This window comes from Bubalus kerabau, chromosome 10 (genome assembly GCF_029407905.1).
Source record: "Bubalus kerabau isolate K-KA32 ecotype Philippines breed swamp buffalo chromosome 10, PCC_UOA_SB_1v2, whole genome shotgun sequence".
Classification (NCBI taxonomy): domain Eukaryota; kingdom Metazoa; phylum Chordata; class Mammalia; order Artiodactyla; family Bovidae; genus Bubalus; species Bubalus kerabau.
The window spans coordinates 45306377-45332726 of NC_073633.1; the positions used below are offsets into that span (position 1 = coordinate 45306377).

Genomic DNA, 26350 nt, shown 5'->3' on the forward strand with positions numbered 1-26350 from the left:
CAGTGACAATAAAAGGATTGTCCCTGCCTGCTGGATAATGCCGTTTGTGGAAATTAATAATATGCACACAGTATCTCTTATAAGATAGGTAAATATCTAAGACCCACATAACCCTGGGGTTATGTATGAGCTTCTTGGGATTTTCTTGACTGCATCACTATATAAATCCATAAAATGAATGACCCTCAAACTTTAAAATGCATCAGAATCATCCGGAAGATGTATTAGAACATATGTTGCACACTCTTCCCCTGTAGTTTCTGATTCAGCAAGAATTTGTGTTTGTAACAAGTCCCTGATGACACTGATCCTGTTGTTTTGAGAACCACAACTTAAATCACACAGGCTATGCCTATAATTGGTAATAATAAAAGCCAATCTAAGTAGTGATCAAATAAATTAATTTTCAGGTTATCAAGTTGAAAAGTGAAGTTACTAGAAGGGGACAGAATGGGTATATGCGTTTAGAAACACAGAGTTGGTGGAGCAGGAGTATGAGGTCAGCAGTCTGACAGACACCATCTAGTCTCTATGGCTAAACAATCTGAGTAGCCTTGACTTAGTCACTTAACTTCTCCAGGCTCAGTCTGCACATGTGTTAATTGCAGAAAAAGGGTAAAATATATTGAAAGAGTACTGGGATTCTAATAAAATTTAATAAGGTGCACCCATCCTAAAGAAATTAGAAATATAGAAGCTAAGTTGTCCTCAGAGAAGGCAGTTATCATTAAGCAGTACAATACAGAATAGAGATAATGCAAGGTCAGCATAACGAAGGCACCACATTAGCACATCTCTGGGACAGGACTATGTAACTGAATGTATTAATACTAAAACTAAAGAAAGAACAGGCCAATCAAAACATAAATTGGTCATCCTTGAGAACAGAAAAATAAGCTTTCAGAAAGATTGGCATGCAGTATCTAATTGGGAACTGTCCAAAAGAGAGAAAAATCTTTACTACTGCACTCAAGCCTTATGGTCTCCTACCTCAAAATAGATTAGACAGGCTTCAGATGTTCCAGTTGAAATTTCTTGCTAATCAACAGGATTTTTGTTTGGCTTCTTGATTGGTTTGCCTACTGAGACAGTGATCCTGTTATACAAGAGCAATGTTCAATCAATTTGCCATTGCACATTAAAATTTTGACATTTTGATCAATATTTTGCTTTGAATGTAGTTTACCTACACTGATTTACAGGTGGAATAATTTGCTGTAATCTGCAACTGCATTTCTCATTATAGATGCCTAACCTGACTTTTGTATTGTTTGTATGTGTATTAGTCTTTATAACTTAAGAAACTGCAAATTCATCCCTATCTTCTTTCATTATATGAACAAAACCAGACTTGTGATCCCACAACATGAGTATTAGAACCTAATGTGGCCTTATTTATCAAGGTGAAAGTCCATCTGTGGAAAACTGCCTGGAAAGCCAGCCAGCATTCCCCAGGTGGTACCCCTCTCCACTGCTGTGATGGATTCCTGTGACCTGTTTGTTCATAAATCTGTTTTTAGGGCTTCCTCTTTGCCTCTTGATGAAAGTAAAAGAAGAGAGTGAAAAAGTTGGCTTAAAACTCAACATTTAGAAAACTAAGATTGGCATCCAGTCCCATCACTTCATGGCAAATAGATGGGGAAAGAGTGGAAACAGTGGCTGACTTTATTTTGGGGGGCTCCAAAATCACTGCAGATGGTGATTGCAGCCATGAAATTAAAAGATGCTTACTCCTTGGAAGGAAAGTTATGATCAACCTAGACAGTATATTAGAAAGCAAAGACATTACTTTGTCAACAAAGGTCCGTCAGTCAAGGCTATGGTTTTTCCAGTGGTCATGTATGGATGTGAGAGTTGGACTCTGAAGAAAGCTGAGTGCTGAAGAATTGATGCTTTTGAACTGTGGTGTTGGAGAAGACTCTTGAGAGTCCCTTGGACTGCAAGGAAATCCAACCAGTCCATTCTGAAAGAGATCAGCCCTGGGTGTTCATTGGAAGGACTGATGTTGAAGCTGAAACTCCAATACTTTGGCCACCTGGTGCGAAGAGCTGACTCACTGGAAAAGACCCTGATGCTGGGAAAGACTGAGGGCAGGAGGAGAAGGGGACGACAGAGGATAAGATGGTTGGATGTCATCACCAACTCAATAGACATGGATTTGGGTGGACTCCGGCAGTTGGTGATGGACAGGGAGTCCTGGTGTGCTGCAGTTCATGGGGTCGCAGAATCAGACACAACTGAGCAACTGAACTGAACTGAACTGAACTTTGCTCTGTATCACTCAGCAGATGCTAAACACTTGCAGATTATATATATTTTCCCAGACTCTCACTGGTTTCAAACAACAGACTGACACTGGCATGAGAATGGATGACATTAAAAAGAAAAAAAAAAAATAGAAGAGCCATGTATTGATTATTTTTTCCTTCTCAGCCTCTTCTATTCCCAGTAATTCATTTCCCTTGTTAAATTTCCTCAGCTTTAAATTCAGAGGTTTTTTTTTTTTTTTAATAAATAAATAAACAAATGAAGTATTATGTTAGATTCAGGTGAACAGCATTTTGTTTTCTATTTCTATTTTTTATTTTATTTTATTTTATTTTTAAACTTTACAATATTGTGTTAGTTTTGCCAAATATCGAAATGAATCCGCCACAGGTATACATGTGTTCCCCATCCTGAACCCTCCTCCCTCCTCCCTCCCCATACCATCCCTCTGGGTGAACAGCATTTTGATTCACTGCTTTCTCTTACCAATTATCTTCCATTATAAGTTATTACAAGATATTGGGTATAATGTCCTGTGCTATACAGTAAACCTTTGCTGTTTTTTGTAAACTTAAAAGTTTGAAATAATCCCAATGATTTCTGTTTTCCTTGTACAAACCCAACTAATGGCCATGTAACATAAGAGCTTACTAGTAACTGCCACCATCTGTTCAAGAAGTATCAAGTATGTACCCATGGATACACAGAGAGAGAGACCCATAAAATTATATAAATCAATAAAAAATTTGGTTTACATTTTTTTGGGTTAATTATACTAGGCAGCCACATTAAATAGTCACAAGCCAAGTGTGTGACTTATTTTGATTACTAAAAAGCACTGCAAGGAGATCCAACCAGTCCATCCTAAAGGAAATCAGTGCTGAACATTCATTGGAAGGATTGATGCTGAAGCTGAAACTCCAATACTTTGGCCACCTGATGCGAAGAACTGACTCATTGGAAAAGACCCTGATGCTGGGAAAGATTGAGGGCAGGAGAAGAAGAGGACAACAGAGGATGAGATGGCTGGATCGCATCACCGATTCAATGGACATGAGTTTGAATAAACTCCGGGAGTTGGTGATGGACAGGGAGGCCTGGCGTGCTGCAGTCCATGGGGTCGCAAAGAGTCAGACACGACTGAGAGACTGAACTGAACTGAACTGAAAAAGCAGTCAGAGCAAATCAAAATCTCAAGTAGACAAGTGATTATGAGGGCACTTGTAGAGTTAGAGTATGCATGTGTCTAATAAGAAAGTAAATGTAGTTTTCAATTTAATCTATGAAGAAATCAAACTGCTGGCAATATTCAGACTGAAAAACGCAACATTACAGAATGTCATGTATTGATGTACAGAACATCACAGTATTGGAATATTTACCTGTTTTGTTAACTAAAATATTGGCAAAGGCATTGCATTTTTCTCTCGGGTGAATTCAAATGTGAGAAAAAGTGCCTAAGGTTCATCCATTCAATATAATGCATCTAAATTCCCTGTACTTACAAAAGAACTAACTCTCTTTGGATTTTCTGTTTTACCATATGTACAACTTTGACACTATGCTCTCTCAAAGCCTTTCAGCCAAATTAAGTGGGGCCAGTTGACAATATGAGGTCAAACATGTCTTAGCATACACTTTTCAAATTCTGTTCTACTTTATATCGATGTTAATTTTTCCCTTTTCTGATGAAAATTACACTTCCATCTTTTCCATGTTATTTAGACATAATACTATGACTTTGTAGTTTAAAGTAACAAAGTCCAAGCAATGAATTACCAGGTTTTTGTAACTTAAGAATATGCTACAGTCACTTGAGTCCCCAATGTTGCCCTTTTATATCTATAATAAAAAAAAAAAAAAAGTGTATTGTTGTCAAAGTGGCATGAGGGTTTAAAACTAGACTCTTCTCCAACTACAGAGCTATAATAGCTTCATATTATTGAGCCCCATTTCCCAAATGTCTTTAAATTCTTGCTGGGTAGTAAAATAAGAAGACACATTAAAAACTCGTGGAGACTACCAAGGGAGCATTAAATGCAACCTTGAAGGCACTGAGGTATGTGGCTTCCAACAGTGCCTACACAAGTGAATTGAAGATTTCCTTAAATGCTTAATTTTCAGAGGTAAATGACACAGGCATTTACAAACACACTTTTGGACTTCTAAAAAGGAAACAAATTAATTAAAATATTCAACAATTAGCCCCAAGTGATAATGCCTGCCACATTTACTCCTTTAATAAATAATCGAGAACCCCTCTGTGAAAACTTTTATGTTTATGGTTCCATATATTTTATCCTCCAAAGTAGGATACTTTTGGGAACTGAAAGACAATGACATCAACAAATGTACCAGAGCACTAGCTGTAAACCAGGTCTGTCCCAGGCAAATCATGACGTATGTTCATTCTGAGATAGAAAATGGGAATGCAGGACCCAGCCCTTTGTTTTCTAGGAGTTTACAGTTCAGTGAGAGAGAGAGGAAACAGAAAAGCGACATGATTATTCTATTATTTCTATCATTACTGTCATTGTTATTCACGATTTTTGTCTCCCCTTGCATGGCTTTATTTGATCCTTGATGAACAGATGTTTACTACTACAATTGTCATTTTGTACATGAGGAAAACAAGTGAAATGGAAGTTAAATATATCGAGTTGGCCAACAAGTTCATTTGGGTTTTTCTGTAAGATGTTATGGAAAAACTCAAAAGAATTTTTTGGACAACTGAGTATTACCCATATTCACAGGGCTGAAAAAGTAGAGAAGGTAAAATGTGAAACTATGGAATTTTGCTGCAGAATCTGAAATCTCACTCACTCCCCAAAGCAGGATCCTATGATGTATTATGGTAAGAAATGGCTTGGTATTCTGGGATCGCATAGAAAGGGTACTTGAGCAAGCATCTTTGATCAACCAGGGCTTTATGGAAGAGGTGACAAATAAGCCACTGACTCAGCTGGCCAAGGGGAAGGGGTGTAGGCAAGTGGGACAACAAATACTAAATCATTAGGCAAAACACTGTAAATCCCTTGAAGATTAATGATGCACAATAGTCACTGCATATATAATGTGCTCTTTAAAAGCAGCCCTAGTATATGCATAAACCATGGAATTTAAAATGACAAATGAGTTGAGTTGTGTGCCCCTAGGATATGTTGGAGCCTGGTAGGCTGCAGTCCATGGGGTCACTAAGAGTCGGGCACGACTGAGCAACTTCACTTTCCCTTTTCACTTTCATGCATTGGAGAAGGAAATGGCAACCCACTCCAGTATTCTTGCCTGGAGAATCCCAGGGACAGAGGAGCCTAGAGGGCTGCCATCTATGGGGTTGCACAGAGTCGGACACGACTGAAGCGACTTAGCAGCAGCAGCAGCAGGATATGTTGAAATACTAAATGCCAGTTCCTCAGAATGTGATCTGATTTGTAAACAGGGCTATTGCAGATGTAATTAGCTAAGATGAGATCTTACTGGAGTGTACCAGTATGACTGGTATCCTTATAGGAAGAAGAAAATGCCATTCAACAGACTGACAGACACACACGCACACACATACAGGTGACAACAGAGGCACAGATTGCAATGATGTGGCTGAGACCCAGTGGACACCAATCTTGATGGTTACCACCAGACACTGGGAAGAGGTGAGGAAGGGTTCTACCTAGAATCTTAGAGACAGCATTCGGGCACTGCTGACACATTGATATCACAACTGTAGCTTTCCGAACTGTGAGAGAATAACTTCTGTTGTTTTAAGCCACCCAGTTTGTGGGACTGTATTGTAGCAGACCTAGGAAACTAACACAATGTACAACCATGAAATTCAGACACTTATACAATTCTGGAATTAGGGTTCTCTTCAGGCTATTATTGGGCTTCCCTGGTGGTGGTAAAGAATCTCCCTGCAATGCAGGAGACCCAGGGTTTGATCACTGGGTCAGGAAGATCCCCAGGAGAAGGGAATAGCAACCCACTCCAGTAGTCTAGCCTGGAGAATTCCACAGACAGAGGAGCCTGGCGGACTACGGTTCATGGGGTCACAAGGAGTCGGACACAATGAATAACACTTTCACTTTTCACTTTAAACTAATATTATACTTCAGCTGATATAGAATTTAAATATCTATGAAATGCGTTTACAAGCATTTTATATAATAACACATGTAATACTTTTGTGTTATTAAATGACTGGCTATAGTTCATCTTCTTGATGGCACTGTGAAGAATTATTCAAGATGGTAAATTGTTCTGATTATAGCCTGGCATGCTGCAGTCCATATGATCACAGAGCCAGACACGACTTTACTGACTGAACAACAACAGCAATAAAAGCAATGTAAAAGATCAGTTAGATTCGGTACTATACCATACCTGGATGCCTAAAAGTTAATCTTAAGAAATACAGATTACTATGACGAAGAAAACTGGAGTGGGTAGCCTATCCCTTCTCCAGTGGATATCCCCAAACCAGGAATCAAACCAGGGTCTCCTGCATTGCAGGCATATTCTTTACCAACTTAGCTATCAAGGAAGCACAAGCTGGAGTCAAGATTACCAGGAGAAAGATCAATAACCACAGATACACGGATGACATCACCCTTATGGCAGAAAGTGAAGAGGAACTGAAGAGTCTTTTGATGAGGGTGAAAGAGGAGAGTGAAAAAGTTAGCTTAAAACTCAACATTCAAAAAATGAAGGTCATGGTCTTTTCACTTCATGGCAAGTAGATGGGGAAACAATGGAAACGGTGAGACTTTATTTTCTTGAGCTCCAAAATCACTGCATATGGTGACTGTAGCCATGAAATTAAAAGACGCTTGCTCCTTGGAAGAAAAGCTATGACCAACCTATGCAGAATATTAAAAAGCAGAGACATTACTTTGTTGACAAAGGTCTGTCTAGTCAAAGCTATGGTTTTTCCAGTAGTCATGTATGGATGTGAGAGTTGGATTATAAAGAAGGCTGAGCACCGGAGAATTGACACTTTTGAACTGTGGTGTTGGAGGAGCCTCTTGAGAGTCCCTTGGACCAAAGGAGATTCAACCAGTCCATTCTAAAGGAAGTCAGTCCTGAATAATCATTGGAAAGACTAATGCTGAAGCTGAAACTCCAATACTTTGGCACCTGATGAGAAGAGCTGACTCATTGGAAAAGACCCTGATGCTGGGAAAGATTGAAGGCAGGAGGAGAAGGGGGTGACAGAGGATGGGATCATTGGATGGCATCAACGACTCGATGGACATGAGTTTGAGCAAGCGCCGGGAGTTGGTGTTGGACAGGGATGCCTGGGGTGTTGCAGTCCATGGGTTTGCAAGGAGTCAGACATGACTGAGAGACTGAACTGAACTGATGACACCTAACAGTGAAGACACTAATTAACTAAGGATTTTGTTATTCTCAAGCTGATCCAACATCATCGCCAAAGGCAAGTAAGTAAACAAGAAGGGACCAAGTTTTATTGAATAAAGATTCCTCATGTTCCCTGGGAAAAAGGAAAAGATCAATGTTTGTTGATTGAAACAGATAAAACTGTCAGGAAAATAAATGTTATCTTTAGGTTTTTGTTAAGACTGGCACTAAAAGAAAATCAAAATAAAAGATTAACCATTCTAAAAAAAATAATAATTGAGTCATTCCGAATAACTATTTTCTCATTTTTCAGTCCTAGAAATACTTGTTTTTCACAAGCACTTTTTTGTGTAGCATGAGTTAACTTTTTCAGATCATAGATAGGTTTTACTACTTATTGATTTTGTTTGAAGCATCTCTGAGAATTTCAGGAAAAGGCTGTGATGAGCCTAATTTGAAATAAATGTGTCATGCTTACAACCAGCACCTGTATAGATTATTAATTACAACTGATAGCATATTCTTTAACATAGAACTAGATAGGTAGTTGTTTCTATAATCGTAATTAAAATTATTGAAGCTAAGTCTCAAATCTCAATATTTTAAAGTAAACCTAAGGAGTGGTACATTCAATTGGAGTTTCAAAACTAAATTCAATTCTCTTAATTGGCATCTTTAATATACTAGCCAGAAATGAAGAGGGTAAACTTGATTCAATAGGATCACAAGTAGATCATTACTATTAATATATTTGTTTTCACACTACCTTTTTAAAATAGCAGGGATTCATACAACTATAAATGAATGCTTACCATTGAATGTGCCCCCAAAACTCACACTGTATTATGAGTTTATCATTCTCTGTGTGTGTGTGTATACATATATATATATATATATATAATATATAAACTTGAAAATAGAGAAATTTATTATCATCCCATCATGAAAAAATTCATTAAGACTATGTTGAAATTAGTGCATTTAGATTTTGTTGACAGCTCAAGTGAAAGTGATGGAGAAGGCAATGGTACCCCACTCCAGTACTCTTGCCTGGAGAATCCCATGGCCGGAGGAGCCTGGTAGACTGTAGTCCATGGGGTGGCTAAGAGCCGGACATGACTGAGCGACTTCACTTTCACTTTTCATTTTCATGCATTGGAGAAGGAAATGGCAACCCACTCCAGTGTTCTTGCCTGGAGAATCCCAGGGACGGGTGAGCCTGGTGGGCTGCCGTCTATGGGGTTGCACAGAGTCAGACACGACTGAAGCGACTTAGCAGCAGCAGCAGCAAGTTAAAGTGAAGGTCGCTCACTCATGTCCATCTCTTGGTGACCCCATGGACTATACCGTCTGTGGAATTCTCCAGGCCAGAATACTGGAGTGGTAGCTGTTCCCTTCTCCAGGGGATCTTTCCAACCCAGGGATCGAACCCAGGTCTCCCACATTGCAGGTGGATTCTTTCACAGCTGAGGCACCAGGGAAGCCCAAGAATACTAGAGTGGGTAGCCTATCCCCTCTCCAGTGGATCTTTCCAACCCAGGAATCAAACCAGGGTCTTCTGCACTGCAGGTGGGCTTATTTAACAGCTGAGCTACTAAGGAAGCCCTGACAACTCAATAACTACTACAAAAAATATTAAAAATCAAAGAAAAATATATATTGTAGGGTATCTATCACTTAGAAATCTCCTCATACATCAATTAATACATACTGAAAGTATATCAATGGGAGTATTCTTCTAATAATAAAAATACAAAACCAAATCATCAATGTCTATGTAGTTATACAACACTTCTACTTTAAAAGAATCACAGCTATTTATTTTAAAATGATCCATGTTAACTATGTACAATACAACCAATAGATCCTCAACTATATATTGATAGGCAATAGTGATTTCCTTCTATCTTCTGAAAATGCCCTGATCATTTTAAAAAGCTTATTTCATGTCAACTGCTGTAATAAAATAATGATTATGTTCTCATAACTCATACATATTATATTTTTCTTTGAACAATGCAGATTTCAAAAAGACACATCTAATTTCAAACTTCCATGTGATCTGTATATCCAATAATTTTGACTTTGCTTTGAGATCCATTTTCCAATCACCCTGGAGATCCAATTTTGATTATGAGAGGCAAAACTGTTAAAACCAAACAAATCCTCAGTTGGTATTTATATAGGAAATCTCCATCACATGACAATCCTTGCAAACTTTCAATGCATAGATTTAATTCAAGTACACAACATTTTTTTCAAGAGGAAATAAGTGAGGACAATATAATCTACAGCCATGCCAATTATATTATATAAAAGTCTTAAGAAATAAAAGCAGAATTTAATTGAGCATCCTACCTTGGCTAGTGACATGTGGTTTACCTGTACAAGTCTTCAAGAAAAGTAGAAGTACAATAATCCTGAATCAGAATTAAGCAACATTAGGTCAGCAGCAAGGAAGCACAAACTAAGCTTAGGTGGATAAATATGCTAGCTCCTCATGAGGTTTGAGTCCAGAAGACAGGTACTGTCTTATCCTGGAGTTGCCTCAGGAAGGAAAATCTGAGACAAGAGATTACAGGTAGTAGTTTATTTTCAGAATTAATTCCAGGGAAGCAAAGTAGGTGACTGTGAACAGTGACACAGAGAAGGAGAAAAACCAATAAAACAAAGTGTTATTACGCTAGACATTGCTGAGAGTGACTGGGGCTCCATTCTTCTGGGACCCTCCAAAGAACCATGTAGAAGCAGAATGTGTTACAAAATCACCTGACCAAGGGGGCAGGTATCAGCTGGATCCTACTTCCTATTGACCAAAGAGCAGCTTTTCAAATAGCAATTAGCACTATGCTGTAGAAAGTCTAGTCTTGTTCTAGAATCTAAAGGTTTCTGCTGTGACTCTATTCTTAGGACTCTAATAAAAGATCCACACATTATCCATAAACAGCATCAAATCTTCTAGATCATCATGCTTGCGGAGCAGGCAAAATGATGTGTTATAATCAATATAATGGACTAGTATAATGTTACATAGATTATGAAGATGCTCAAGTTCCCTGTGCACTATAATGTTACACAGAGTGCGACAGTTCATCTTGAGCTAGGGCAGAACTGTGCAAGTGCCCTGCTGTCCATCTCACATAAAAGCAAATTTTAAATCCTCCTTGAGAATTGAAAAGCGGTCACTTATCAGATGACTAGCTACATACTAGCTAGTATCAGAAGTGTGTCTATTTTTTCCAGTGTAGACACAACTACTGGCCCAGACCACAGGTAGCTCAAAATACATGAGCTAAATCCATGCTTGTGACCGAGCCCAACTTGAATGAGAGAGTAAGAAATACCCTACCTGTTCTATTGGGTTACCTGCAACTGAGTAGTGATGACAGTAATAGTTTAGAATTATTAAGTTTATAGAAAAAATATTATTTTGTATTGGTAATACAATCAGAAATACGATGATGACTAAGTATTTACTTTTTGCTAGGCACTCTGCTAAATGATCTACGTGTATTATCTCATTAAGTACATTGACTAATGTTGCTTTTGCAAGTATCTGGAATTGTCTGATAAATGTTTCTTCTAAGCATCAGGAACTGTTTATGGAATTAAACAAATGATGAACTCTGAAATAGCTGTAAATAAATTCTTCCTCTCCTCAGGAAGAAAAATGACCCTTTAAATTCATGAGGATTTTTATTAAATGTTAAAAAGTCTTTGGTTAATGCTGATGTACTGGGCATAAAAAGTATCAGTACTTGTACAGTATATTAGTGTTGAACCAAAAGAGTATTTCTATAGTCTATATTAAAAGTAATAGTAACAAAACTATTTGAAGGCATGATATTAATGATCAGAAAGGCTATAAGAGCTATCTCCTAAACAAGCTATGGGAGTACATTTTCCCCACGTAACCATGAACTTAATAAAGATGTATATCATCAGGGGGTGAGACTTTCTGTGCGTATGTGTTTGTGTCTATGTGTGTATGGGGAAAACTGTGAAGGTAGTTATTGATATGAAATTTGTGATTAATAAATTTTTGGATATTTCTCCTAGACCTTCCCATATCCTATCCAAAGATATACTGAAAAAATATTGTTTTTTTCAATAAAGTTGTTTCAGCTGGACAGTCACTCACCCGATACAGTAAACAGATCCAGTCTGTTAAATATCCTATTGTTTAAATCATTTATAGGAGAACTGTATATGTAATTTATTTATTACTGGTTTTATAACATTAAAAGAGAAGAGAGGAAGGAAAGACGAAGAAGGAGAGAAGGAGAGAAGGAAAAAAGGAAGGAAAAAAGAAAAGAAGGGAAAAAAGAAAAGGAAAATTAAGAGTGTAATTAGCTGAATTCTGAAATTATGAATGTACAGAGGTACAATAACACTAGGTTGGTAGATTTATTGACAAACCCTTGTCTCCATTCTTACTTTTCCATATATTAATATCTTTATAATAAGCCTTTCTTAAATGAGGAGGACTTAGTTCCAGTCCTCACAAGCTAAGAAAAGTTAATTAACAGAGATGCAAAGGCTCTGCAATGCATTAAAACACAAAAATAGTGAAATTTATTGAAATGCATCTAATTTAGACTACATAAATGCTAAGAACCATTTCTAAAATTTGCTTATTTCAAATATGTTCAACAGTAGAGACCAAGTATAAATTACTTAAAATAATAAAAAGCCAGTATATATTTTATTATGTGCCATCTGTTTATATGTACATATGTAACATATGTGCATATATTTTTATAACCTGCATTTAACTTTTGAAAGGAGTCAATGTATAGATATGATGGTTACCATTATTGTATATACACAGGAAAACTGAGATGCAGAGAGCAGAGAGGTTAAGGAACTTTCCCAAAATCACGCTAGTAGTCAAGAAGGATCCTGGATTATACCCAGGCAGTCCCACGCTCATAACCACTGCTATGTACTGAATTTATTCACTTATTTTAAAGAAATTTTACATTGCTGCCTTAGAATACTTGTGGAAATGGAAATCCTTATGACTCTCATTGCCAGAGAAATAGGTAACAGATTAAGAAATCTGAAAAGTGAATGAGGAACTTCTCTTTTTCACTGCATTTCCAAATATTATCATATTCAGATTAAACAAAGGAGTAAGAAAACCTTTTCAGGTTCATGGTATCAGCCGAGAAAATTCATCCTGAGAAAACCAGCTGCCAACAGCACGCCCTTTAGTGTTTGGACAGGATGTGAAGGCCCAGCTGTTTTGTCAGCCTTCCTTATACAGCTTGTTGACAAAGAAGAGGCCTAGTTAATTTTCCAGAGATGCAATATAAACTGAAACTGATTCACCTGCAAACACCTGAATTGCTTCTAGGAATGAAGAAATAATGATCCCAAAATAATACATTTTTAATAGGATTAGAATACACCGAAATGATTCCAAAAATGGAATTTATCAGGAAAAATGAATAAGGCAATAATCTACTTCTGTTTTTCAGAACTTTTTTTAGATTTCTCAGAGCTCAAAGATTCCTTCCAGATTGCTGAAGCATGAAAGGGAAGATGTATGGAGAAAATAAGAAATGTCTGAAACTGAGGGAATGTAAGTATGAAGATGGAGCAGAATAGCTGGATGAATTAAAATGTAAGTTGTATTTTTAGTTCAGAATGTGCAGAATCTGGTACGGTCATTGTAAGAATAAGGGGATCATCAGTGAGTATTCTCTTGTGTCTTCTTTTAGGTTTACTTGGACATTCCTGTTTTGATTTCAACTTTTTTACTCTGGAATTTTTATTCTATGCATATACATTAAAAAAATAATAACAACACTGAACTTTCTTTGGGATAATATTCTTGAGTTAATGGTATCACTTTTTAATATAACTAAAATTATTTTAATTGGACTACATTATTTTCTATACAAATTTTTAAATAAAAATGCTATTTAAATATCAACTTATTTACCTACATCATGTTTCAACAATTATTGCTTCGGGGCTTGTGTATTTAGTTTGGCAATCATTTTTTTCTACCAAATCTAATTCATTGGGTCAAATTTTCTGTGTATGTATGCTCAGTTTCTCAGTCATGTGTGACTCTGTGACCTCATGGCTCCTCTGTCCATGGAATTTTCCAGGCAAAAATACTGGAGCAGGTTGGCATTTCCTACTCCAAAGGACCTTCCTGATCCAGAGATCAAACCCACGTCTCATGAGTATCCTGCACTGGCATGCGGATTCTTTATAACTGCACTAACTGGTAAACCTCAAATTTTCTATAACTCAATTTTATTGAGACAAATTTATTCTTTAATAAATTTTCAGTTCTTAGAAAGTATCATAATTTGCAATTTTAGCCACTATGGATCTTAATATTTTAAAATAATTTTTAGATTACTTTTATTGTTTTCCATTTTTTCAAATATGTTTATAAAACATATTTCACCATTTCAGTTTACTCATGGTCTCATCAATCCATTGCTTCATTCTATAAAGTTCACATGCTTATTTTAATTTGCTCTTCAGGGTCAAAATGGCAGAGTCAAAACATCCTTGAGAATTAAAGAGTAAACGATGACAAGACCAAAAGACAAGATTAAAATGATGGGAGATTTTATAATCTTCACACTGTTCTTTACTTTTCCCTGTACAGTCATGTGTTAACTGGAATTTTTTTCTGTAATACAAATAAAATATATAACTTTGTCTACCAAATGAGACTTCTTTTTCATAACAGTGTTTGTGTTGAATAACAATCTATATTTTGAACCAGTCAGGTTAAATATACAACAATAATAACTGGCAATTAATGAATAAAACATCCTGATAATTTTGGATCTGAATTAAATCTTTAAATCACAGATACATAACCTAACAATATTATTTCCTATCTAAGCGCTTTTTTCACTTGTACAATTTTTTTTTCTTTGCTCATTATTTATCACTTTAGTGCCCCTTGAAAGTCTCAATTTCTGTTCCTGGTACTTAACTTGTAAAAGCTGTAGCTGCTGACTCTGAGAACCTGAATTCACACAGCACCTGCAAACATCTGTTTTTCAAGGTTTTCTCTGAATATAATGACTAGGAATAAGGAAAGTACCTGTGACCTCGTGCATCACATTTTTAGAACAAACGCCTCCTCCACTGCAATTATGTCATCATGAAATCATGTTCCACATTCTAAAATAAACTCATTGCCATATGAATTGTTATCTGACAGAGATATTTTTGCAGTTGTCTTTTTTAACAGCTTCCTTAGACTAGTGTCTTTTAAATTTCTCACAATACTAAAACAAAAAAAATTTTTTTGTCTATTCTACATGTTTACTTAAGCTTGAATGTTCAACGATTGCTACCCTTATCCTACATTGCACATATAATATGGATTTCACATACACACACACAAACACATATACATTTTTAGCTAAATCGTCTAAAATAAACATATATATATATATATATATATATATATATACTTTTTTTTTCTGATTTGCAAGACAAGTCAGAGAGTTTTCCACAATTTCACGGTTCGGGACTCACCTGTGGACGTGGATGTCCCGTGACTAGACAGGTCAATTCCAGGGTTTCCCCTTCCCGTATAGTGTAGACCCTTTCTGAGTAGCGCTCTTCTTCAATGTTACAGGCCAAGCCTGAATGCACAATACGAACCGTGGGGGGAGCTGTTGAATCAGAAAGAAGATACGTAAAAAGATAAATAAACTGTCATCCAGTGAATCATCATGGTTGTAAACGGCAATTCTTATTAGACTTTAGCTCTGTCAGATCCATCAGTCTTAACACTTTGAACATCCTCAAGGGATTAAACATTTTGCTGGACAGAAAGCTTCAAATTTATCTAAAAGTCGCCAACACATTCTGAAAATGGAAAATGGGAATAGGGTGCTGAGGAAAACTGGTGATTCAGGAAATCACCATCATTACAAGACCTGTAATAAAACTTGACTGCTAAAATGTGATAGTTCCCCTCATCTCTGAAATATAAAATTTAATTTGGTAAAGGATGTTGTCCAAAGTCTATATAGTAGTAGTAGTCGTTCAGTCATGTCCGACTCTTTGCAATCTCACAGACTGTGGTCCCCCAGGCTCCTGTGTCCGTGGGATTCTCCAGGCAAGAATACTGGAGTGGGTTGCCATTCCCTTCTCCAGAGGATCTTCCTGACCTAGGGATAGAACCCAGGTCTCCAGCATTGCAGGTAGATTCTTTACCGTCTGTGATACAGGGACTATGGTGGTGAAAAAGATCACTCAAAGGAAAAAGTAATCTAAATTAAAGACATTTCCATTTTTCTGTTAATGTTCTAAGTCCTGTGTTAAAACTAGGAAGCTAAAGAATAGGAAGATTTAGCTGTCAGAAATTGAGTATCAACTTAGTTTTCAATATTTATAGACTCCTATATTAATATGAACAAAAGCCACTGGTGACGATCATAGATCACTGAGGCCTAAGTATAAAATTCTGACTCAAGATAGACTTAGTTTTCATGAAATTGTATAAATTCCTAAGTACAATTTCTCCTACTTCAATGCTACATGGGCCTATAAAACTTGTCTAGGACTCACTGACTTACTCTTTGTTACCCTAGGGACTATAGAGCCCACCAGGCTCCTCTGTCCATGGAATTTCCTAAGCGAGAATAATGGAGCAGATTGTCATGTGCTAAGAATTGAACCCATGTCTCCTGCAGTTCCTGCATTGCAGGCAGATTCTCTACCACTGAGCCACTGGGGAAGCCCATAGGAAACCCATTATATGCAAAAACTCTTTTGGTCCTGAGAAATACTTAGATAATAGGATAGGCTTCTTGCCATCAAGGAGATTACTGTAAGTGACTAGCTTCAAATTGGAGATCATCCCCATTTGTGAATTCAGCAATTTTGTTTGTAATATATTTGGAATAGAGAAGAAAAATTTGTTGTGATTGGAGAAAAAGCTTTGTCTGTATATAAGAACAATGATCTCAAGAATTTACTGATAGCAATCTCAGCCTCAACAGCAGTATTATCAGCAGAGACTGTAGTTGCTTAAAAATTAATATGACTATATTTGGAATTTTTTACTTAACATTTAAAAGATCATGAATATTGTTAAATTTACAGATAAATTTGGTGATTTATGGAGGAAATAAGATTATTATAAGTCCAACTTATAGGAAATTTTCTTTTGGGACAACCTATGTTCTGAAAATAAAAAAAGAATAGTTTCCAATACTAATACTTTGTTTTACATAACAAGAATGTATAGAATTCTCCTAGAGTTTAAGAGCTGAAAAGGGCAAAGTTTGTTATTGTTCTTAATTTCAAACTGAAAGACAGAGAAGTCTGCTTGTAAATAATAGTAATAAAACAACCAGTTATTTCCGTTTTCTTTCTGGATATCCAAGCAAAGTACTGTTCTTCAACCTTTAAATGCAGGATCAAATTTAAACTTCAATTTAGATACATAATATTAGAAAGCCACTTATTTTTAAACATCTGTCACACAACTGTATACATATTATGGAGGTTAACAAACTGATGACAATCAATTAACACTTTCAAAATATAAATAGAAAATTGTTAAGGAAGAAAATAGAGATTCATTACCTTGAAATATATTTCTATGCCAAATAATATTCTAGCCTAACAAGTGATAGTTCACATGTTTATTAATATATCTAATTATATAGTAACATGGCATCTTTTCTAGATTAATTTACAATGTTATTTTTGCTTTATATCAATGAATAGTATTATTATTTTAAGGATCATCCTTCCAAAGAATCATTATGCAAATAAGTAGCTTTATTTTAAAAGTTTAAATTATACAGTAAGCACACTGTCTTCATCTACAAGGGTTAATTTTCTGCTATTTTCTTCCATATTTTAACACATTCTTGGAAGAGGCAATTGCCTATATATTGAGCCTTCCACCCATCTTATAGGAGGGGGAATATTCTACCAAATTATAAGTGTTAAAGATGTACTTTACCTAGTATGCATTAAAATATATAGTCAGTACTTCAGAAGCTCAATGATAATGTGAACATTTTGGAAGCTCCCATGAACTCTTTTGGTCTGCAGAAAGCTCAACTGAAAGGTCTTAGAATTCATGCAGGTCAATGATCTTATTTCCGAATTATGGAAGGAAAGTCTGAGAACATCAGGTGACCTGGCAACAGGATTGCAGCTAGCTGTGGCCTCAATGAGACCAGGACCACCGGTTCTAGGCTTTCTTTACTAACTCATGCTATTAATTCTATAATATTAATAGAATGCTATTAATTCTAAAAGTCAAAGCACTTTTAAATAACTCCTAAACTATATCTAGACTAGACTAGGGGGTAAAAAAAGATTGAGAAAAAGTTCATGAAGTAGTTACAGCACCATAACTAGATCAACAATATTAATTGTATAATTGTTCCAAACCTAGCCAGTGTAACATTGTCACAATTTTTGTCCTGTCTCCAATCCCTAAAAAAATCTTATGATTTCCCAAACAATATGTCGTAACTTCTTTTTTCATTATGTTGAATTTTGCCTAAGAAGGACTTCCCAGGTGGCGTTAATGGTAAAGGATCCACCTGCCAATGCAGGAAACATAAGAGACTTGAGTTTCATCCCTTGGGGAAGATCCCCTGGAGAAGGAAATGGCAACCCAGTCCAGTATCCCTGCCTAGAAAATTCCACAAACAGAGGAGCCTAGGGGGCTATAGTCCATGGGGTTGCAAAGAGTCAGACACGACTGAGTAACTAAACAGCATGAAATTTCACGGAGTCCAAATCACCCTACATGGCATTTAGTCCCCCGTAAATGGGCCACATATTGACTATTCAACATGAAATATCACTTCTCTGTATCATCAGCCCAATATCAGTGGAAAATTAAAGAACACTGACAATTCAAGTTATTTGATCATGATGTTCCCCCATATAGAATTCCCACACTGATCTTTGGACCAATGTTGCAAAAGCTTCTTGAATTACTTAGCAATGATTTTCTTCTCTTTTTTACCAGGAAATGTGTATTGCCCAGTGATTCTCCTTTTTCTTAACATTCTAACTTGATAAGAAGCACATCATTACAAAAATGAACATCATTTTGAGCATCTGTTCCACATTACCTAATTCAGAGCACGGAGTAGGTATTTAATAAATAATTCATAATTTTTAAGCATATATCACTATAAGGACTCTAACCTCCTATTTTAGCAAAAATATCAACTATTAGAACACTGAATTTGCCTACTTTAAATACAAATGCAATTTGCAGTACTATATCTAAAGCAAGACATATTTTATCCTCTGCCTTGTTAGACAAAAATCTTAACTCATCATCCTTATTGGACTAAGGGTTATGATCCCCTTTGCCCTATAGAGTCAGCAATGAATTAAAATGTTAAAATATTGCAAGAGACTCATATTCATCCAAATTTGCTTGCAGTAAACCAAATCCCATTACATAAAATCATTCCTAACACTAATTCTATCAACTCCCTTAATCTGAATAAACTGGCTTTGGGCTCAAGAGGTCAGCCTAAAAGGACAAAAGAGAAACATTCTCTTATCTTGTTAGAGTATACTTTTCAAAGTCATACCAAATTCTCTCTGTATTCTGCTGGAGAAAGAACACAAATAAATTCCCCAATGGCAATAGCAAGAGCATATTTTAGCCTTTTATCTCATAAAAAGACTTTCAAACATATATTTTTTGAGCAACTGCTATAGATGAGGCATGAGGCTATGTGCTAAGGATACGAAGATTGATGCTATGAGCGGTGCCCTCTATGGCCACAGCCTATTGTGTTTTCAGCCTATTGGGTCTGACCAATTTGTATACATACAGAAATCATTCAAAAATTACAATTGAACAGAAGAGTTATCTAACAGAAGAAAGTGAAAAGTACTACAACAGGACAAAGCAGAAACTGACTAAATCTGCCTGGGGGATTCCGACAGGTTTCAGGAAGCCAATGACATTTAACAAGGTTTGGAAAGATACATGCAGTGGAGGCAAAAGAGGAAGAACATTCCAGAGAAAGGAAATAGTGTGTTCAAAAGCATGTAATCATGTCTTTTGACATGATACTGTCTGCAGTGTTCAGGAAATAACTACATGAAAATGTGATCCACACAAATTTATAATCTACTCAAAACCTCCAGACCAGTGCCACTCTCTCAATCTACCCTAATGTCTCCAGGCATAGGAAAGAGACCGTGGGCCCTGCCAATGGAAAAGATGGGAGAAACATACCTGAGAGTTCTTATTAGACAAGGCTTGAGGACTGATTGATGTGGGAGTGAGGGAACATGAATTCAGATATCACTGAAGTTAATATTTTGGTTAAACAGGTGAAAGACTTTTTTTAATAAAAAATATTCTCTTGATCAGTAGGGGCTCCACATTATTCACAGTTGGGACAGACTTAAAATGAGGGGATCTGAGCCCAAATAATGGAGTGCTTTGTAAGAGCGAGGACTTAGACATGCTGTGTTTTTGAGGGAGAAGCTTTTTCCATGTTCCTGAAGGATATGCTGCTATTAGCCATTAATAAGTTTCATAATAAGAGTTTTCTTTCCTCTAACAACTTCAAGCAAGAGTATTGTACTTTTGCATATCCTTGAAATCCCTGGTCCAACTATTCTCTGGGAATTCAAGTTCCAGTAATGTCGTACCACTTTGCTACACTAGTTCAAGGTAACTTGGGGTTACTGAGTTACTAGTTTAAAATACTACATAAGTCTTCTCCTCCCTCCTTTTTCCACAATGATTTCCCATTCAAATTTTAAATTAAGTATTATGTCTACAAGCATGGGGCTTCCCTTGTGGCTCAGACAATAAAGAACCTGCTGCAATGCAGGAGACCCAGGTTTGATCCCTGGGTTGGGAAGATTCCCTGAAGAAGGGCATGGCAACCCACTCCAGTATTCTCGCCTAGAGAATTCCACGGACAGAGGAGTCTGGGGTCACAAAGAGTTGGACACAACTGAGTGACTAATATTTTTACTTTTCTCTGAGTATATTCTATAATTATCCCTCTTCTTGGTGACAATTCTTTTGCCTGATATCTTTCTCCTTAGGCTCATTATATCAATATATATTTAATATAACAAATTCAGATAAGGAAGCGGAGAATATGAAAATTTGGGAGAGGAGGTGAAAATTTTAGTTTTAGATGCTGATGGTGAGCTGGCCAACAAATGAAAAGTTGCTGCTTGATATAAAGATTTAGAGCTTTTAAATGGTAGCTGATGTTTGACAGCAATAGAACAGATGCAATCCCTAAAACAGAGCACGTAGAGTGAGAAATTAAGAGAATAATGATAAAATCATAAGGAATGTGAATTCTTGGTACAGAGCTGGTGTGGATGTGAATATGGATACAGTGAGGCCAAGAAAGGAGACTCAGAGGCAGAAGGATTACAAATAAAATGTAATGCTTCAAAAGTTACACAAAGAGATGCTTGAGGATGGTAATTGTCCAAAACTGTCACTTACAACAGATTTGGAGGAGCATAAACAAAAGATCACTGCCAATGATAATTAGGAAGGCATTGGGAAATTTCAAGTGAGGCTGTAGAACAACAGGGGGAAAAGATGAAGGAGGTGAGGTTTGAGAAGGATAAAAGTCTTCCTGGGTCAACCAAGCTTCAGGCGAAAGGTAAAACTGCTTTGAGGTTTACCCATATGTAAAAAATGAGGAAGCATACAATTAAGCATTCTAAAATACTATACAAATGTCTCAGGATTACAAAGACTATTTGCATTATAAGAAACAAACCATAATGTCTGTATTTCCGACATAAACTGTAACTTTTAGCCATACTATACTATTTTTCTACTATCTTTCATCATGCTTATAAAATTAATTTTCCCTAAAATCTGGCTTTCTTTATTTTCTTTCCTTTTTTCTTATCTTTCTGCTCTTTTACAAGTTTAAATCTTGTAACTTTGGTATCCTATATGCAGAAATCGCTCAAAACAGTCTAATCTTTACTCCAAAAAAAAAAAAAAATCAAAGTTAATCCTCACAGCATATAAATATGCTTAATCTCTCCCATATTAAAGACTGGAGACAAAACATTTATCCTCTCATTACAGGTCTCCTCTCATCTTTGCTTTACAGCCTAGTGATTGGAACTAATGGTACCCACTCTATGCCACACTTTGCATGTTTTTGCAATCCTCAGGCCATAGCAGTCTGGCACCAACCCTATCTTTTGTGTTTATAAAAGAATAAGGAAGAAAAATAGAAAACTGTTTTCTTTGCTCAACTGCTAATTTTTGTCATTATTTCGATCCCTTATATCTCCTTCAATCTTAGTTTGCCTGCCTTCATTTCTGCAACTATAAGGATCTTTTGAAATTACACATTTGTCCTACCCTTCAAAATAATATAAACTATTATTATATCCCACTATTATTCTTACAAACATGAATGTAAGCATATATTAAAACATGCAGATAGCAGAATATTCAATTTCTATGTCTATTACAATAATTTCTGCAAAAAATAGTTAAAATCCTTCTGTCACTGTCATTTAAATAATCCCAAATAGGACAATATCTTGATATATAAACATTTTGCAGATTATTTATAATTGGCTTTTACTCATTTGGTTGTTTTTAATTAACTACTATTTTAGCATCAAAGTGAATTTATTTTCCTTTACCCTTATCCTTCATACTTGGTTAACACTGAATGCTTGCCCACCATTTTTATCTTTAATATGATGAGTTATAAAGTGAAAGTACTAAGATCATATTGATCATATTCTGGATTTAATCAAAAGAAGATCATATCTACCTCAGTATGACTTTGGTGAAGGCTCTGAATATGAAAGGTTTTGAATATTTTGTATAATTTCCTCAGCACATGTTGAGCAGCATTGTTATAAATTAATTGAGCTGCCTTGAGAAATTCTGCAAAGCCCAGAGTAAGGTAAGAAAATTAAACCCTGAAGCCTCTGGTTCTAGAAAGAAGCTATTAATTTTTCCTAAATAACAGATGTTTATCTGATTTTTTAGGTTAATGTTAGTCAAGAATTTAAAGCAAAGAGTTTATATTTTTAATTAAAAAACAAGTTATCTGTTATATGTAATAGATACTATTTAACAAAATGAAGAAAGTTTGTCATTAAAGAAAATGACAGTAAATAACAATGTAATTATGTTCATGAAAGTTTAAAGTTAAACAGAAAAGAACATAAGCAATTTAAATTTTAATATTAAAAACAATAATAAAAGCAATAATGTTTTGTGTAAAAGAATTATCTTTTAATGTCATCTTAAAGCATTCTTGAATATAGGTGCTAACTTTACAAAAAACTGAGTGTGTGCGTGCTAAGTTGCTTCAGTGGGATATAGCTATTTGCAACAAAAAGCTGAATACATAATGGCAAAATATTAATCTAAATCATCTTCTACAAAATGACATATTTGATTCTTATGTGTCTTAAATGAAACAGTATAAAACTTATAAATATTATTAAATTAAGGTTTCTACATTAACAACTTCAGATTTCATCAGAAATAACCTTTTTGTTTTCATCTCAAAACATAACCTATAATATAAAGCTAAAACTTCAAAGACTCGTGTATGTTTTATAGATACAAAAAAAAAAAGTTTCACTGAACCTATGGTTCTTAACATTCTTTTCAAATACAGCATTTGACAACCTCTGATATGTGTACCAGAGAGGAACTGTGGGTCCCTAAGTCTGACATACATAGCCATCCATGCTTCTACATGGATATTCCCAGCCCAAGCCATTCCGCCATTCATTATGTTCTTCCCAGTATTTCCCAGGAGAAATATACGACCTATATGTAAGCAATATTTGAAAGCTTATCAAATAGTTCATTAACCTTGTATTGTATTTACAAAGGACTTATGTGAGCTAAGCTTTGTGCTACAACTTAAGGTAAATATTGTGGTGAACTAAGCTTTCCCTAAGAGGGTGGAAATGTGAGATACTATGCACAAGTTCCTGTTTCTATATCAGATCCAATGCCAAATCGTGAAATGTCTCCAACTAAAGACTGAGTCATGTTTCTATCTAATCAGTAAATTTTAGTAGGAAAAACAAAAACAAGAAACAAAAAAACAAAAACAACTACTCCAGAAATTTTGGGGGCTAGGGCATAGACTATAAATAGAAAAAAAAAAAAAAAGGAAAAAAAATGGAAAAGACAGAAGGGAGACTCCTCTTGCTTTTATGGTACCATTCTGTTACATGCTTTGAGTCATCTTGGAAGCATAGTGAAGGAGGCAGAGAAACTATTATAATGCTATGAGAGAGAACAGCATTTAATCTTTAAAACCGTGGGTAAGTTTTACCCCCTCTAAATCAACTTCGTGATAAGGCTTCCTCTTAATAATGTCTACAGTTATATATCATGTGCTCAGTGAACCCTCTAAAGTTCTTTGAACCAAATCTTTCTGATTCATCAATTATCACATCTTATGAGATCAGGACGCCTGAACCCACAGGTACTAATTACATCATTTTTAAACACTCTGGACTGAAATGTATACTTAAATGTACTCACCTCCTCTAAAATTAAGGGCATTTCAGCTTTCTTGGAAAGAACTACAAAGCCCCAGCAAATATTAACTAAAATGAAATTAGTATCATCATTGTGCTCTAACTTTAATCACTATTTGGTTATTTAGAGACCACTATTATTTCTTTCAGTCTAACTCATCAACAAAACAAATGATATTTACTAAAGAATATGCCAAAAATGAAAACTTCAATTTGCTTCTCCAAGAGTGGCAACGGCAGACATAGGATTTTGAGTATCTGGCCTGCTGACTTCCCCATTGTTTCTCTCCATTGAGTAATGACTACTGCTGTGTGTGACTAGCCCCAAGAAGGACAAGTCCCTCAACATGTTACAAAAATGCCTTGAAACTCCAGCACAGAGGAATCTGTGTGATAATGACACAACCCAAAGTCTCCTTCAGAACTAAAGGGAAGAGCAATTATCACAAAGCCATAATGATTCCAATCCCACCAGGCAATATTCATAGACTAAGAACTCAGCAAACACCAGACACTTGTGCAAAGCTTGGTATTTTTTGACACATTTGGTAGTTCTTTCTAAATCCCTAAAATGTGTATTTTAAATATACATTTGAAAAAATAAGACATCTCCATTGAAGGTTAGTGAATATTCAAAGATTAGTTTCATCTACAGTTGTCTTCCCTAGGTCGGGAAGATCCCCTAGAGAAGGGAAAGGCCACACACTCTAGTATTCTGGCCTGGAGAATTCCATGGACCGACTGTATAGTCCGTGGGGACGCAAAGAGTCAGACACAGCTGAGCAACTTTCACTTTCACATTCACAGCTGTCTTTCTCTAGAAACAAATTGTGTTGTGTGTATTTATATATATATGTGTGTGTGTGTGTGTGTTGTTGTTGTTTAGTCTAACACTTTCATAGATATATATATATATATATTTAACACTTTCATAGATACATATATATATATATGTACACACATATATATGTATGTATGTATGTGCATGTGTGTGGGTGCTCAGACGTGTCTGATTCTTTGCAACCCCATGGGCTATAGCCCACCAGGCTCCTCTGTCCATGGGATTCTCCAGGCAAGAATACTGGAGTGGGTTGCCATTTCCTCCTCCAGGGGATCTTTCTGACCTAAGGACTGAACCATTTCTCCAGCATCTCCTACATTGCAAGAGGATTCTCTACCGCTGAGCCACTAGAGAAGCCTATATATGTACGTAGGTATGTATATAAATAATGCCATGCCGCATCCTCATTTTTAAAGGATAGACTTTATGTCTTTAGAATTTAGAGGAAAACACCAGAATAAAAAAAATAATTATCAATCATTTATATTCCCAAAGACAAAGAGTATTTTTATTAAATTAGTTGGTACCATAAGAGATAAAAGTAAAAACATTTTTATAAACCATTAAATGTGAAACATAAGCACTTATTAGTAAATATTATCACTCAACTTCTAATTTTGTACTTAAGCTTGAACGTTTCAAAGAACTATACACAGGAGAACTGAGGAAATGCCCACAGTTTCTGTTCAGACAATTTAATTTCCATCTATTTGAGGATGAAATTTTGAAATTGACCTTTTAAATATCTCAGTGGTTCACCTCTATGCAGTGTGAAACAGCATTCCCCAGGAAAGCTCTTAGACCTGTCATCTCTCCCACACCCCTCTCATCTCAGGTCAGGACCTGGCGTGCTCACTTTCCTGCTCAATCACCTGTGCTCCTTGAGTTTTCCATGAAGCAAGACCTTGCTCTCCACTTCATGTTTCACATTCTCCTAAATGAATTCATAAATACCTTTTCTAAGAATTGTCATATTTGTTATTAATGTCAGGATTTGTTAATAAAACAAACAATATGAGAAATCTGCAGTATCATAAAACCTTAATATCTTAAGAGTGCTAGCAAAAACATGGGTGATACACAACACTTAATAAGTACATAAGGTTTTTTAAATTTAATTTTATAGCTTTAACCTGCTTTTTTCTATTACGAACTTCTAATTAATATTTACCTGATTTTTTTGAGCAAACAAAGGAATCTGTAAAAATCTATAAACAATTGCTTATACCTATAGCCCCTTATGTTAAATATAAAACTGTTATGCTTAAATTCTCTTAGCACCATCCACCTAGCCTCAGATATTATGCTTGACATCCTTCTAATTTTCTCTGCAGAACCTAAGAGATCATATCTGTT

The 26350-nt window shown here is 35.8% G+C and overlaps 1 protein-coding gene across 1 annotated transcript in view; it reads right to left on the bottom strand.

The window, feature by feature from the left end:
- MDGA2 (MAM domain containing glycosylphosphatidylinositol anchor 2) overlaps positions 1-26350 on the bottom strand; it is a 919168-nt gene that overhangs the window by 522542 nt on the left and 370276 nt on the right. The window contains exon 2 of the mRNA XM_055537535.1: positions 15148-15287. Within this exon, the coding sequence (XP_055393510.1) occupies positions 15148-15287 (140 nt within the window). The remainder of the gene's footprint in view (positions 1-15147; positions 15288-26350) is intronic.